Source organism: Drosophila albomicans, chromosome 2L (assembly GCF_009650485.2).
Source record: "Drosophila albomicans strain 15112-1751.03 chromosome 2L, ASM965048v2, whole genome shotgun sequence".
Taxonomy (NCBI): Eukaryota; Metazoa; Arthropoda; class Insecta; order Diptera; family Drosophilidae; genus Drosophila; species Drosophila albomicans.
The window spans coordinates 4,596,952-4,611,881 of record NC_047628.2 but is presented as its reverse complement, the minus strand read 5'-3'; the positions used below and the strand labels follow the sequence as shown (position 1 = coordinate 4,611,881).

General features: G+C 37.4%; 3 protein-coding genes across 9 annotated transcripts in view; 2 read left to right on the top strand and 1 right to left on the bottom strand.

Moving 5' to 3' along the window:
- Positions 1–13,930, bottom strand: part of LOC117565929 (leupaxin) — a 27,214-nt gene extending 13,284 nt beyond the window's left edge. The window contains exon 1 of one of the 5 annotated variants that reach the window (XM_034245311.2): positions 13,552–13,930. In XM_034245311.2, coding sequence (XP_034101202.1) covers positions 13,552–13,564 — 13 coding nt within the window. In that variant the 5' untranslated portion in view covers positions 13,565–13,930. Of the gene's footprint in view, positions 1–2,640; positions 2,795–4,590; positions 4,616–6,918; positions 7,043–13,551 lie in introns of those variants that run through there. The other 4 variants (XM_034245308.2, XM_034245312.2, XM_034245306.2 and 1 more) reach the window with 4 other exon arrangements.
- LOC117565931 (C-type lectin 37Db) lies at positions 6,327–6,925 on the top strand. Its single transcript, XM_034245318.2, has 2 exons — positions 6,327–6,430; positions 6,483–6,925. Exons 1-2 carry the CDS (start codon positions 6,361–6,363, stop codon positions 6,887–6,889), a joined length of 477 nt encoding a protein of 158 aa, XP_034101209.1. The 5' UTR covers positions 6,327–6,360; the 3' UTR covers positions 6,890–6,925.
- LOC117565930 (uncharacterized) lies at positions 11,797–14,930 on the top strand. 3 transcript variants are annotated; one of them, XM_034245317.2, is made up of 2 exons: positions 11,797–12,120; positions 14,174–14,930. In XM_034245317.2, exon 2 carries the CDS (start codon positions 14,186–14,188, stop codon positions 14,870–14,872), a length of 687 nt encoding a protein of 228 aa, XP_034101208.1. In that variant the 5' UTR covers positions 11,797–12,120; positions 14,174–14,185; the 3' UTR covers positions 14,873–14,930. The 3 variants fall into 3 exon arrangements, with proteins under 3 accessions (XP_034101208.1, XP_034101206.1, XP_034101205.1); XM_034245315.2 differs by having other exon boundaries at positions 11,797–12,175; XM_034245314.2 differs by lacking the exon at positions 11,797–12,120 and adding an exon at positions 14,004–14,117.

Genomic DNA, 14,930 nt, shown 5'->3' with positions numbered 1-14,930 from the left:
CATAAACAGCAAAGCTGAGGCAAGAAGTTGGGGAAGCGGCAATGCTGGGGGTATGACGACCATCGACGGTAGACGAGGTCTACACACAACATTTTTGATATGTTTTTCGTGGGACGAACTAGTCGAACGAGCTAAAAAGATCTCGCACCAGGGCAAGAAATATCGCGTCTATGATGAAATGCACAAGTATTAATGAATGAATCTAATGATATACATACATACAAACATATGTGTGTGTGTGTGTCTTGTTGAATATATATTTGCTCAAATTAATGCTGTTTGCATTTTGTTTTTCCTATAGTTTGGCTAAAAGCAACACAAACAAACAAAAGGCAGGGCAGCAAATGGCTCGAAAACATGGCATGTGATTGCTGAGTTTGATGGGTGCTTTGTGGCTGCATTCTGATAGCTCTAGGAACTGTCACTTGATCAGTTGACCCAAGACACACAACCACTAAACAAAACACTGTCCAACACGAAACATGACAGCCAGCGATTAAGACATCACTTAAGAAGAATCCAAAAATAAATCATAGAAATCGTCAAGTTATTCTATTAGTACACCCTGTATTAACAAAATAGACACAAGTAGTATGCTACAGATAGAGCAAAAAAGAAAATCTCAGACTATTTACGAATTTCATATTTTTAAAATAATACATTGATCAAGTTTAGAATAAGATTCTCTATATTTGAGTATTACACTCTTTTATTGGTCACCGATTATAGGTTATTTTGAAATGTAAACCATATTTTTAATATATCTAGAACCACTTGCAATCTCATTACAGGGTATTATTCAGTTAGCATTCTGGCTTAACTTATTCTTGTTTTTGTTTGATTGGCATCAATTTTTATAAAGGTACAAAAGCTAGCATATAAACATTACAAATTATTTGCGAAGTAAATCTAAAACCACTTGCGATCACTCTACAGGGTATCATTCAGTTCGGCATTCTAGCTTAACTTATTCTTGTTTTCTTTTATTGGCATCGTTTGTCGGATAGGTTCAAAAGCTATACCCCATAAACACCTGCAACTGGGCCAATGCCAAAATGGCGAAAGGCGGTTCGAAAAACTCACTCAAATTGAGTGCAAATCTTGAGTTATATAAAGGCAAAATGAGTGAACAAGTTAATGAGATGCTGGGGCGGCAAGCTGAAGGCGTGACGCGCTTTTTTGGCAGCAATTTTATTGTGAAAATAAAAATAATAAAGCCAACAATAAGCGAAACTGAGGAGACGCGACGGATAGATCGGTACTGAACCATGATCTATATTTAAAAGACTTCTTCGGTTATGGAAAAATCAGGCAAACGGCACATTTGCTTTGCAAATAAATACACCTTAAGGAATCGATTCAAAGACAAATAACTAATAAAAACGCGGCCTACAAACATGTGGTTGTCTCTCTCTGGTATATACAATATACATACATCATTTATATGTAAGTTCTGTTGTACCATATGGTAATTCGCTATATGGTGTAGGGGAGAGCATCTAAATATAGAACTGACAGGGTTATCAGACCGTCTCGCTTCAGTGGGTCAACGTCAAGACTAGGGAAAGAATTATGATGCGAACTGTGTAGAGAGGAAATGATACGGAAAGTGACACGATTTGAAATTTATTCATCTATGTTGTTGTTGTGGCTGGAGTGATTTAGTTCTATCTGTAAACTAGAACTGCTTACAGAGGGATTAAAAAGAAACTTTTAATCGAGGGAGCAATAAAAGAAAGACGATTTGTCGCTATAATAAATATTTGGAGCGTATACTTGAAAGACACCCATAAATTTATGTCATTTTTTCTCTCTGGGGTGTCATTTGAGTTAATTTCAAATTTCAAAAATAGTTTGCGAAATTCTTTGATAAATTGTTTTAATTTTCTTTAAGTGTAGTGCCGAATTAAACATGAGTGATTCATTAAAAAGCCATTAAGTAGCAGCGACAAAATGCAGCAGCTGAGATGACAATTTCACCGATTGGTTACAATCTTCGTCAAGTTGCGTTCATCAAAGCGCAATTAAAATCAATTAAAAGCCACTATAAAACCAACCAGAGAGCATCAATTGAGTGAACAGCATTGAAGTTTACAAAGATGCAGTTCATCAAAAAGTCAGCGAGTATAGCGGAGATGTAAAGAGAGAGAGAGAGAGAGGGAGAGAAGATATAAAGACAGGGTCACTCCACCAACCGTTGGAGGGAATGAGTGGACGGGACAGCTGCAGTCTGCAGTTACATACAATAGTTAAAAGTCATAGTCAACCACATGACAGCTGTTGAAACGATTTGCACAATGCGTGCTCTGAGAGAGAGCGAGGGATGCAAGAGAGCGAATGACAAAAGAGCGTGGGTGAGCGCACGACGTGTAGAGCAGGTCAAGCAACACGCGCACATTCAATTGTTGTTGTTATTGTTATGCTCTTGACTGTCGTTGATGCTCTTGTTGGTTTTTGCCGTTGTTACTTCAGTTTCTTCTGCACTTTGCTCACAATTGCTGTTGACATTGTTACATATTTTTGCAGTTTGTGGCTGTCACTTTCGTTTTCAACTGATTTATTTATTCGACGATGTTGTTTATTTTTGTTGTTGTTGCAAAGCTGCTTTGATTGAATTTTTTGCCTTAATAAAATTCTCACATTCACGTTCGCTCACTTCCAAAAATGAGTACTCTCAGCTAACAAAACTACACAAACAATCGATCGACGATTTTCACGCACAAAACCGATTTCGACTGCGACTGCGACGGCAACGACGACGACAACGACAACGGAGCACCAAAAATTATTTTTCGCTCGGCAAAATCTTAAAAGCAACTGAACAAGACGTCCGACGAAAACCGTTGCTGAAGCTGAGGCTACTGCGAGTCTCACAGCAGCAGCGCACAGTGGTACCCGATTTATCATTTGGATTCGAAAACAGCTGACAGTATTAATACAATGTGAAGCCTACAAACTAGTTGCAACAATTTCCGATTTTAAATAATTAATGTATTACTTAATGGACCCTATTCCCAACATAATTTTGTAGTACTGAAGTACGGACTACTATATCCTATTACGTGTTGCAGAATATGTTGTTACTCTAAAAATGGGATTGTTTATGTTTTGCCAGAACGGAAACTTTCTTAACCTCAAATAACATATTTACTTTGACAATTACACCTTCTGGTGATCAATGTTGACTGAATATCATATTAAACTCAAACATTCTGTTGTTTTGTTTATTTGGTCTCCATGATTTGGAGACTGGCACCAGGGTGCAGCACATAACTCACTCAAGAGAGGGTGGGAAAACTTGCTCAAACTCAACTGGGTGTTTGCTTATGTCGATGTTGCTGATGCTGTTGCTGTTGATTACAACACTTATTGTTGTACAACAAAAAAGTGTTGAGAAAACGTTGCCATTTGTTGTGCTGTGCTGCGGCTTCGTTGTGGGCGTTTGTCGTAGAGGCGCCACCTGTCGAGCAGAATCTTCAAATAGTATCCGGCGCATTTGTAGTTTGTTTGGGGACCCAGTGGATGACTCACTTGACTTTGACCAAAACTAAAATTAGTATGCAACAACAAAGGCAGCCAAACAACAACAAGAGGCAACGAATGGCAACAAATTAAAAGTGTTGCTGTTGATCATTTCGAATTAATTTGACAGCGTGTTGTTCTTTTCTTCATTTAATGTTTTTTTCTATCTTTCGCTACTATTTTAATAAAGAACCCCGAATAAATTGATTGCCAAGATTATTTATTTTTTAAACAGTTCACAAAGGTTAACGAGTAGAAATTTCAGATGGTCTTCCCAATAACAAACATGCTAGATCACATACATCAAATTCCTTTGTAAGATCTAACAACAAAGATTACTGAAACAAATATGCAAACTGGTTCCGAATGATTTGGACAAGTTTTTCAAAACTGATTTCCGGTCAATCAAAGGCTCACTTAATGCTAATCCCAAACATTGCATTGACATCAGACAGTGTTATATGAAATATACGTTGTTGTCAATTAATCGAAGGTGTGTTAGACTGATACAGCTGATAGTTCATTAATTATATTAAGTTTTATATATTTGTGACATGCATATTCTTCACTACTGGATATATTTTACTCCCATTCGTAAATGAAATATAGTTGCTTAAATAATAAATCGCTTACAGAGCATCTACAAGTCAGTCATTCCCGCTTATCTCTTCAATTTATCCAAGGCTTATTGTCATAACATTGAATCAACTACAAAACCTTTGCAATTAAGAGCGCTTACACAATAGTTGATACAGGTAAATATATCTGTCCACAAAACACACACACATTCACAGTTACACACACTGAAACACTTAAGTATCGATACGATAGAGAAATAAATAGAACAGTGTCACAAACTTTATGCCGCCCACAACGAATACCCGAATACGTTAACCAGTCGCTTCGGGTGCTGAATGAATGCTTCGAGTATGATCTAATGAATGAACCACGTCGTGGGGGTCGTCGTCTCTATTTCTCTCCCTCTCTCTCTCTCTCTCACAGTGTCTCTGTCATCACCGTAGTAACCCTGCCCCAGTCAGTTAGTCAGATTAACAGATTGCAGCTTACCGATTTTCATGTCTATTATTTCTATGTTTTGTATTTTGAGTGCAATTTGCAATTTGAACAGACCACAATGATGAAGCCCGAACGGCGTCTAATTACAAACTGAATTCAAATTCGAAATATTCAAATCAATGTCTGACTAGTGGAGACTTCACTTTCGATGCAATCTCAAAATATTGTTTAGGTGTTTGTTTTTTCACACACCGCTCTCGCCATGTGTGTGTATGTAATTGCTAAGAGTAATGGAACAAATTCAAATGTCTTCTCGACATGAAAATACCCTCGATATACAGTTTGGAGACTAAAATGTAGAGTGTAGAAATGTTCCCCAATTCATTCTCATACTATTTGTGTAAGTTTATCTAGTAATTTAAAGGTTTAAAGTAATTTGAAGTATTTAGTATTCATAAATATTCATTCGAAAAATATATATCAGTATATTTTTAAGAATACAGGGTATGTACATCTCAGCACAATCGATGTTAGTCAGCATCTGCTACATTCGAGTTCGGATCGGGATCGCTTCGGGAACAATTCGACTTGACCCTTCGCACAACACGCAGTTGCAATAAAATGTGTTTGTATATTCTCATATGGCTACGTGTTACGTCATATGGTGTTGTTTGCGCTAGATTTGTTTACGTTTACGTATGCAAAAGTCGTAAAAGAACACACTATTGATTCCTTACGTTTTCGTTTCAAATTGTGCAAGCTATAGATTTCCCTAACAAATATTTCTTTTTTAACAAATGTTCATTAAATATACTGTATGAAGAACGTATATTTTGGAATTCACTACAGATCTACTCTCTATTACTATTATTAGTAATATTCAAAATATAAAATAATAATCCAACTGTATTTTTTAAATAATAATTATTGCTCGCTATTTAATATTTATTTTAAATATTTGTATATACCAGTTACATTGTTCTCCTTATTATTTATAACAATATACAGTCAGCGCCACAAAAAAAGCCGCACTTTGAAGGCTTACGAATTTTTTACTTTCAGGGCCTGTGGTTTCCTTATATGATTACGGATTTAGATGTTAACAAACAAAATAACAAAATTGATGTTTATTGATTTTGTTATGGGGTAATTAATAAAATAAAGAAATAATGCTCTAGTAATACGGAAAAAAATATACGTGTAATAAATAAAAATAACTAAGTTGAGGAATCGATTTACAAATGTAAATTTTGTGCCAAAGATTATTCCAATTCCCAGACAGAATACAGAAAAGATGTTGACAAGCTTAGTTAGTAGCTTCAATGAAAATGGGAAGAAAATTCCTAGTGATTATGACCAGCACAGCAAAACCAATTTTACTTAAATAAATCAATAAGAAACTGAAGTGAATATGTGGATTATAAAAGAAAAGTGCCTAAAGTTATGCAACACGTTTTTACGAATGTTTTCTGTGAGTTTCACTTCCCGCAATGAATCATAGATGGCGCTTTGCAGATCAGTAAGGCAATGCGCAGCATGGAAGACACTGAATCTTAAATCTCAATCATACATTTCAGTATCCAACTAATTTTTAGAGTGACATCGATAAATTTAAATTGAATGTTCTATTAGTACGGTAACCCCCTTATTCTATTATTGGTGCTGATAATTTGAAGTATCTATTATTAAATGTAACCTTATCAAAACTCAATCGCATGTCTAGTCTTATCACTGAAGCCACCTCAGCTAACAGGAACAAATGGTCGCTACAGTCGCAAATACGCATTCCTTGCAAGCAGACCCCCAAGTAAAATTGACATAATGTTAAAATATTTAATATTACTGTTGTTTTGGATGTCAGACATTGAAGCTTCGCCTCTAGGAAGACAAGGCAAGAAAATATAATTCTAGTTGATGGAATAAACTAATCAATTTGTAATTAGAATTAGCTAATAACATAAGGTATATTCAAATTGGATCAAAGTTCTACTACAATGAAGACGCATTGCGAATCAATTGGTTTGGGGCGAGCAATATCTGTCGCCAGCTTGGAGGATTCCTTGTGAATCTGGAAAGTGAAGAAGAACTCAAGCTGCTGAGCCCTCATCTGCATCCCTCTCTAAGCTACTGGACATCCTTTAACGATCTGGCCGTACCTGGTATATTCGCATCGAGCACCAGTGGTCGGAATGCCAGATACTTGAACTGGTCTGCTGGACAGCCGGATAATACTGGAGGTGTCGAGCATTGCGTTGAACTCTGGAGATCGTCGACGTCATTCCAAATGAACGATGTCCAATGCGAGACAATCTTACACTTTATTTGTGAGTTTGAAGCAGACTCGGGTTAATCGATTACGGATTAGTAGAAAGTACTTACACCCCGGCTGGATACCCTTGCTGCGGACCGTGCGATAGGGTTGTCGCGCACCCGGATCGATTTTCCCGTACATTGTTCTATCCATTATGACTCAACACTTTGTTTGTTTTCTTTATTCTGTTCGCTGCATTAAAAAAGCCAATGAAAAATCATAAATTTGTGCGCCAAAAGTTCAAACTATTTCCATTTCTTATGTTATATGTAGAACAAAACACGACACGACTACAATATATTGTAAGTAGTATAAAGGGCCAACCGGTAGAGACTGTTGATTTATTTAAAAGCTTCGTAGCGAGTACGTTTATATTTCACTGCCCGCCCTTCTGGCCGCAAGATCTATTTGAATTATTTATAAGCGCATTTTTATTTTTGGCCTTTCGGGACCCGTTGACGGATTTGTCGCTTTGTTTGTGTTGAGTTTCGCATGTCATGCGGTATCCGCCTGTCTATCATAGTTCTATCCGAGAACTTCCCCAACCCAATCTATCGACATAATGATAGCATTCCCTTAATTCACTCTCTAGAGTCTTCTCGATGTACACTAGAATATTATTTAAAAGCTGGGTGTTATTAAAGCTGTCAACAAATATTTGAAATTTAGTATTTGAGGAGATAGACAATAGAAAGATATATTTTGTGGATTCCGAAATTAAAATACGGGAGTACTAAGATGTGGCAAAAGAAGTTGGAAAATGAATATTACCTTACTATTAATGAAAGCTCAGGAAACTAGATATTTTGGGATACCCTCAAAAAATGTGTGATAGGAAATAGTTATAAAGAGAATAAAACAGAACTGATAAATGTGTGATAAGAAATAGTTATAAAGAGAATAAAACAGATCAGAGATATAAAAAGAATAAAACAGATCAGATCAGTTATTGCATTTAACAACATACGCTTCAATACAAGTTTCTATGCGGCAAAAGTTCTTTTAAAATTTGTATAGACTGCAAGGTTAATCGCTGAACTATCGACATGTTTCTACGTATCTTTATGTATTTCTATTTAACCTTATCTTTAATGTCCATCTAAATAATACGCTGAATTATAAGAGCTGCAAATTATGTTTCTTTAAGCCGGTTCAGCTGCCGCAGTTTCTTTATTGTTGTTGATGCATTTTAATTTAAATGTTAGGCTAACTTTATTAGTTTCATAACCCAATGCACAGATACGATTGCCGAGTATTTCAGAGTCAAGCACACTCGACTTCAGCTGGATATTTTATGGATGCACTGCGTTGATTCATGGTGAACATTTGCTCCAAATTTTAAACCAGATCTCATTTGATTCAATAAATCTAGATTAATGGAATGTGACCAGATTTAAAGCCAATCGCATTCGTGGGCTGACTCATATCTTTTATATGTCGGGCATTATTTGATATATGAAACTTGGTAAATTTATTAGCTTCGACGGCTAACATTGTTCACATTGGGATGATCGTGGTGATCCGAACGGCATAATGCCAGATTTATGAAGCATTAAAATACCAAAAAAAAAATACAAGGCACACAGAGCAAACATGTGTCTAAACAAATAACGACATATTGAAAAAGGTAACAAATAATAAACATAAATTAGAAACTAAAAACAAAAAAATCGAAAAAAAAGAACGCAGCAGCATCTGAAGCAGCAGGTTTATATTAGCAAGAGTTGTTGTTGTTGTTGGAATGGATGCTAGCGGGGAATCAAGGTTGCCAAATTACGTCAACACGTTGATCGAGAACTAAAAATAAAAAGTGCTGGCAAATCAAAGGCGACGTTTTGTCGTTTCGTCTCGCGACTGCACGGTTATCAACTAACGGCCAAAAACAAAACAAAAATTAATTGAAAAAAAGTGAACCGAAAGAAAAAAACAAAGTCTTAACATTTCCGCAGTGCATTGCCAAAAAGGAGCCCTGGGATAACGCTATGCACACTATTTCCAGGTCTTGCGATGACGTCTGATCTGAATAGACCAACAACAAATGAACAAACGCGATTCGTGTTTGCCAGTTTCTATATTTAAAAGTCAAAGGCACGATAATTCTTGCTGTTCTTTTTTTTTGTTTTCTTCTTTTCTTTTTGGTTTTTGGCGGAAAGGAAATTCCAAGAGCCGCCAGTGCTCGATGGACTTGGACGCTCGTTGACCGACGCCTCGGGTGAACGCGATCTCTATTTAAATACCATCGAAATATTTTATTGGTAAGTACATAAAACTCGAGTGCGTATGTGTGAGTGTGTGGCTGACCTTGATGAAGGTGCCAAAGGTAAGAAACGAACGAAGAAAATATGCTCACACACATTCCCATCACACGTGGGTGATCCATTTCCCCATTCATCTGACTCCGCACCCGCATCTATAAGGTTATAGAAACGTATTCCCATAAACTTGTCCAGTTTATGTAGCTGTAAAATGCATTTACATTCTCTGTCCTTAACTTTGTATGTGACCGACATACGAAATGATGTTATTAGGAATGATGTTCACATTAAATCAGGAGAACTTTCATTGTTGTCTAGATTATTTACTACATTGTGCAGGTGAATAAGCAGAAAGTTATTCGATTCCATTAAGTGTTTCAGAACTTGAGTTTTAAAGAAATGTTTATTTTACAGAAGTATTCCCTTAAAATTCGATTAGATAAGATATTGGTTTTGCAATAACTGACTTGATACGTAAAATAAAAGAGTGAACTAAGCGTCGAATGAAACGAAGCCTTGATTATATTTGTAATAAGAACATTAAAATAAGTCTCAAAGCGAACTCTGCCCAAAGGACAGACTCATCACGAGGAGTAGGCAATAAGAGAAATTACAAGAAAGAGAGAGAGAGAGAGATTGATTCTCTTTGACGAGCAAAACAAAAACAATGCACACTAATTGAAATTTTATGAGTTGGCACTTGGAGATAAGAATCTGTTCGCTGATTGAACACGAGAACGAGAAAGAGAACTAGTTATACAACGCTAACGAAATGAACGATGAACTCATTGCAGAGGCAAGGCAAGCGGAAGAGAACCGGGAGAAGGGCTAGGAGGTGCTAACTTTTCTGCTTCCTCTTACCATATTTGAACTAATAGTTTGTACAAACATTTAATCGGGGACTGTGGAGTGGAACCCATTTCAGTCCCGCCCTCAACGCATGCGTGTGGGCGAAAAATGGGAGATGGGAAATGGAAAATAGGAATGAGAGCGCATCTCGCCTTGTTCCAAGTCGATTTTTGAGAAGGGGTCCCAGCTGTTTCGTCATAAACAAACGATTGTGTGGCATCTCCGAGACACGACTTTCGACTAATTAAAATTCGTTTGGCGGCAATTCGAAGGCAATTGCAGTAAGTGCATATAATGGATGCATTCAATATATCCCATATTTCAGGCATTTTGTGGGTGGCTTTCGTAATCTGAGATAGCGATGGGAAGCGAGTATAAACACAAATGATTGAAATATGTGTCAGGAAATGTCATAGACTCGCAATTGTTTTGTTTTGTTTTGTTGGTTTGTTATTCCAATTTCGCAGTCACGAGTTACATGTCTTTTGTAGATGAGATCTCATAAAAAGATTTCCCTCCGCTGACACGCCTACGAGTTGTGTCTCAATTTTGTTTTATTTCGCTTATAATCCGCATGTCGGGGACGCATCTATAATTAATGGCGCTACCCAAAATTTCTGTTCTCTTGTCACATTTAGGCATATTTCTCGTTATTCATTTTGTTCTTTTTTTAGATGTTTATTCGATCTAGAAATTAGCTTCATAATTAGTTTAAATTAAAATTCTAAAAACTGTACGACAAAATGTTCGCGGGATTTAGTGAGTGACAGTGAGATCATTAATCTGTTGACCATATATAATACGTACAATATATGTATGTTTTTGTGTTTTCTTTGTCTTTGAGCTACTTGGCGACTTTTTGTCTTATCAATCTAGCAACTGAAATTCCTTTCTGGTTTATCTTCTAAAACACATTGCCAAGCTAAATTTATATTATCTAATAATATTATCCGCTCGCACTTTTGCTATGTTTGCTCGACATGGGCAAAGTAAACAATTTTCCCACGCTACACCACCTGCGACAAACGCAATCCTCACCACTTTTCATTGACTTTTTGTGCAGTTTTTTTTACTATTTGATTCACATTGGCCACTTGATCGATTGATTGATTTGTCTACCGCACTTTTTCTTGTTATCGATTGCTTGATTAAACCGTTTTTATAAACCGGCACTATATCATAATTTATTTTGTTTTCTTAAACTTTTGACTTTTAACATTGCCTAAATGTTTCATATTCTGTTGTTATTTTTCATTTTAGACGTGACGCTAGAAAAGCAAGACGAACGCGCGTATTTGTGTCTCGTATAGGCAAAAGCGTCGCAAACGACTGAATTGGAACTTGGCGCTTGCACTAGTCAGCTAACGGAACACGAAATGGAACCCCAAACGCAGCGTCAACAGAGCTCCCTCCACATTAGAAACAAACGCAGCGATGCTCTCACGCATGATACAATAACACAAGGTAGTCTCGTCGCGTGCCTTAACGTTCGGCTTCGAGCCACTATCGTCAGTGCGCTCGTGCTTGTTGAAGCGAAAGGTTGTGCGCGGACGATTTTTTTTGTGGAGATTAACCCTTGCGCAAGACAAAAATGTCAGATTGCAATTATATTATATATATATTTGAACTTTATGATAGAATTAAGAACCTGAACAAAATAATTAGTAATCAAAAACAAAAATAACGATTACTTTCAACTTCTAAACTATTAAAAATTAAATTATAAAAAACATTTCAACTCTTTTTAATATAGTGGAACAATTAAACCCTATGCGCAATTGAAGGGTTAATCGCAAAGCTCTACTGTCGATAAGGGGCAGCTTTTCCGACGAGACTACCTTGTGTTATTGTATCATGCTCTCACGAGTGCCTCGCGCATTTGAGAGAGCAGCAGCTACGAGAGAGTAAAGCTATTCGAAAGAGCGGAAATTATCAAACGAAGCGTTGTGTTCATTTCATCTGTTTCGTTCGCTTGCCTCTATCACTCAGTTTAGCGTTGTGACGCCGCGTCGCTGCCAGCTTTTGTCTGACTGCGGTTACTGCAAGCTGTGAAGATAATGATGATGAGGTTGTGGTTGTGATGACAACGAAGTCGAAGCGACAGCAACAAAACCGCAAACACGAAAGCCGCAAGTGGGAGGCAACAGGCGAAACGAGGAATTAGCAGTAAGGCAGAAAAACAAAGATTGTCAAATACTTTACAGTGGTTTGAAAAGCATTAGTATGTATTCCTTTTAAACTACAAATGTTTGTCTATGCGACTAATAATAATAATAAGTTGTAAACGCTTTTTCATGTAAATGTTGCTAATGCTTTGCATCCGAAGCTCAATATAATTTTCATTGTGTCGAGTTGCAGTACTCTCTATGAGATGATCCTCAACATCAACAATTTATGCTCTGCACGCAATCTTATTCTGATTCCGGTTGCGTGTTTCAAGTGGGCAGCTTCTTTGACGGGAGCGATCAATAAAGTGGGCACACTTCACTTCAGACTAGACAGTGTTTACTTTTCCCCACATTTCGGACTTCGTTTTGCGTGAAAGTGCACCACTGTGCGTGGGCGAAGAGCACACTCAGCTGAGCTTAATGATGCAGCCGAGCTGTCAACTTAGTCGGTTTTCTTTAAGTGCATTTGTATAAATGTGAGTGAAAATTTGTATGTGTGTGTGTGTGTGTGTGTGAATGGCCTTTACTCAACTTTTAGGAATGTGCCCACTGTGTGCTTACATACATACATATATGCATACATACATATGTATAAAATGCTTGTGTGTGTGTGTTTATCGAAAACATTAAGAACAAGCGCAACAGGCAGTAAACAGCCAAGAAATTGTGTCATCAAGAAAATAAAGTAAGAAGGCAAAATCAGAGTCAGAGTATAGCAGCAGCTGCCATACAAGATGACGACTATATGCGAACTTATGCTGACGATGACTAAAGCGTAGTGTGTGGAAAACAAAACAAACAAATGAACCACACCAACCCAATTAGCAGTCGGACAAGCTCAACGATCACACATCATGTACAACATAAATGCGAACGACAAAACCGACCTTTAGTACTGATCGTTTGTAGACTACTAACGTGTGAATGATTGGCTGAGGTTGATATCGCTGTTGATTTCCAGGAATGCGTATAAATCATAAAATCACAAAGAATGCAGCAAGAGGATGCAAAGAAAGTATCTGAAGTTGCTATAGCATTTATAAGGGGTGGCCAAAAGCACACAGTGCAAAAGACTGGAATGTATAGATAACAATTTTTTTTTTTGTTAAGTGCGCGAAATGCAAAATTGATAAGAGTTATGGACTAATGCTACAACATGATTAACCGGTCAAGAAATGCAGATAAGAGATGTGTAAGACAAATTCAAAGAATTGTTCGTGCGCCATCTAGCGGCCATTGGCCAAAACAGCTTACATGGAATGCTAATTAAGTGTTTTGTAGATTCATGCCGCTAACAACAATCGACCTTGAATTCACAGCAGCGGCAACAGCACATAAATTGCTGGCAAAGCACGTTGGTGCACACCCTGTCCTACAGACACAGGGTGCCACGTTAACAGGAAGTATTTGTTTTGAGATGTGCACTCACCTAAATCATCCATTTCGCTGATATTTCCTTGGCTTGCGGTTGTTCTAGTTCACGTAAATGCCTATACGTCGAATACTTGTGTTTTTGTGTGTGTTAAATTCTTCAATTGGTTTATGAGGTTAACATACAAAGAGAGTTTTATCACACTCAGGGCCACGCCTCGTATTCATATAAACTTATTGACACACATATAATTCCAGTTGGAACATCCAAAAGTCGAAACACAAACGTAGTTAATTGACTTCAATTTTTAATCCACGCAAACAATTTTTCCCTGTACCAGCGACACGACAACATCAACAAAAACACAGTACACGGACAGCAGTTGAGTTTTAAAGTCGAACGATGACGACTGGTGGAAGTTTTATCCGTCGCGTTCGCGATTGGAATTGAAAATATTTTTGCTGAAATGGCTGCTCGCGAGTTTCGCGCAAGTTGGAGACGAGTTTTATATGATTCACTTTAATTTTGGAGCTGCGTCGGCTACACAAACACGTCGACACACCGCAGATATAAACAATACATACACATGCATACGTATTAAACAGCTGACATTTTATCGATTGGTACGATAAACGATAATTTACCCGCCCTTTTAATGATTTCAAATGATTAATTTCAGTTACTATTCACAATGGACTCATCGCTGTTAATCTTAAACGGCGATTGCCTGGACAATGTTTTCCAATTTTTTTCGCTTGACGAGCTTATGGTTATTTTTGGTGAAGTACATCCGTTTATTGACGACGCCATCCATCGGCAGCTGCACAGATTTCGTGACTTTGAGTTCAGCATGCGTTTTCCGCCACAATACAATGAAGAACAGCTAAAGACCCTTGGTGGACATTTGCGAAGTCTTAATGTAAATGTGGGGTATTCTACTCGATCTGTCGATGTGTTGAAACTGCTGCATCAATTGTTTATTGGTGCCAAAGAAAGTGGACGACTGCAGGCACTCAAAATTCAGCACACTAATTTTACCAACCCATACATGACAATAATAATGCCAGTTGCGTCGACATTACGAGAATTAGATCTCGGTCGTTGCGACATTGAAGATTACAATCAGTTGATGCTCTTATTGCAATCCGCAACGAACTTGGAGATACTGGCTCTTTACAACAAGGATATCGCTTGTCTGGATGAATCGGTGCTCAATCGACTGCGTAGCCTTAAAATTAATTGGCTAGTGGGAACAGCTATGTTTGATGTCTCTGAAATCAGCAGAAAGCATCCTCTCTTGAGCATCAAAGTCTATCATTTTGATAATGTAGATGTGTACGGCCCTCCTCTCATCGGGAAAACTGGATATTTTCACTAAAAAGTATAAATAATACGCACACTATTCTATAAATATTATATTCTTTTAGCGAAATGAA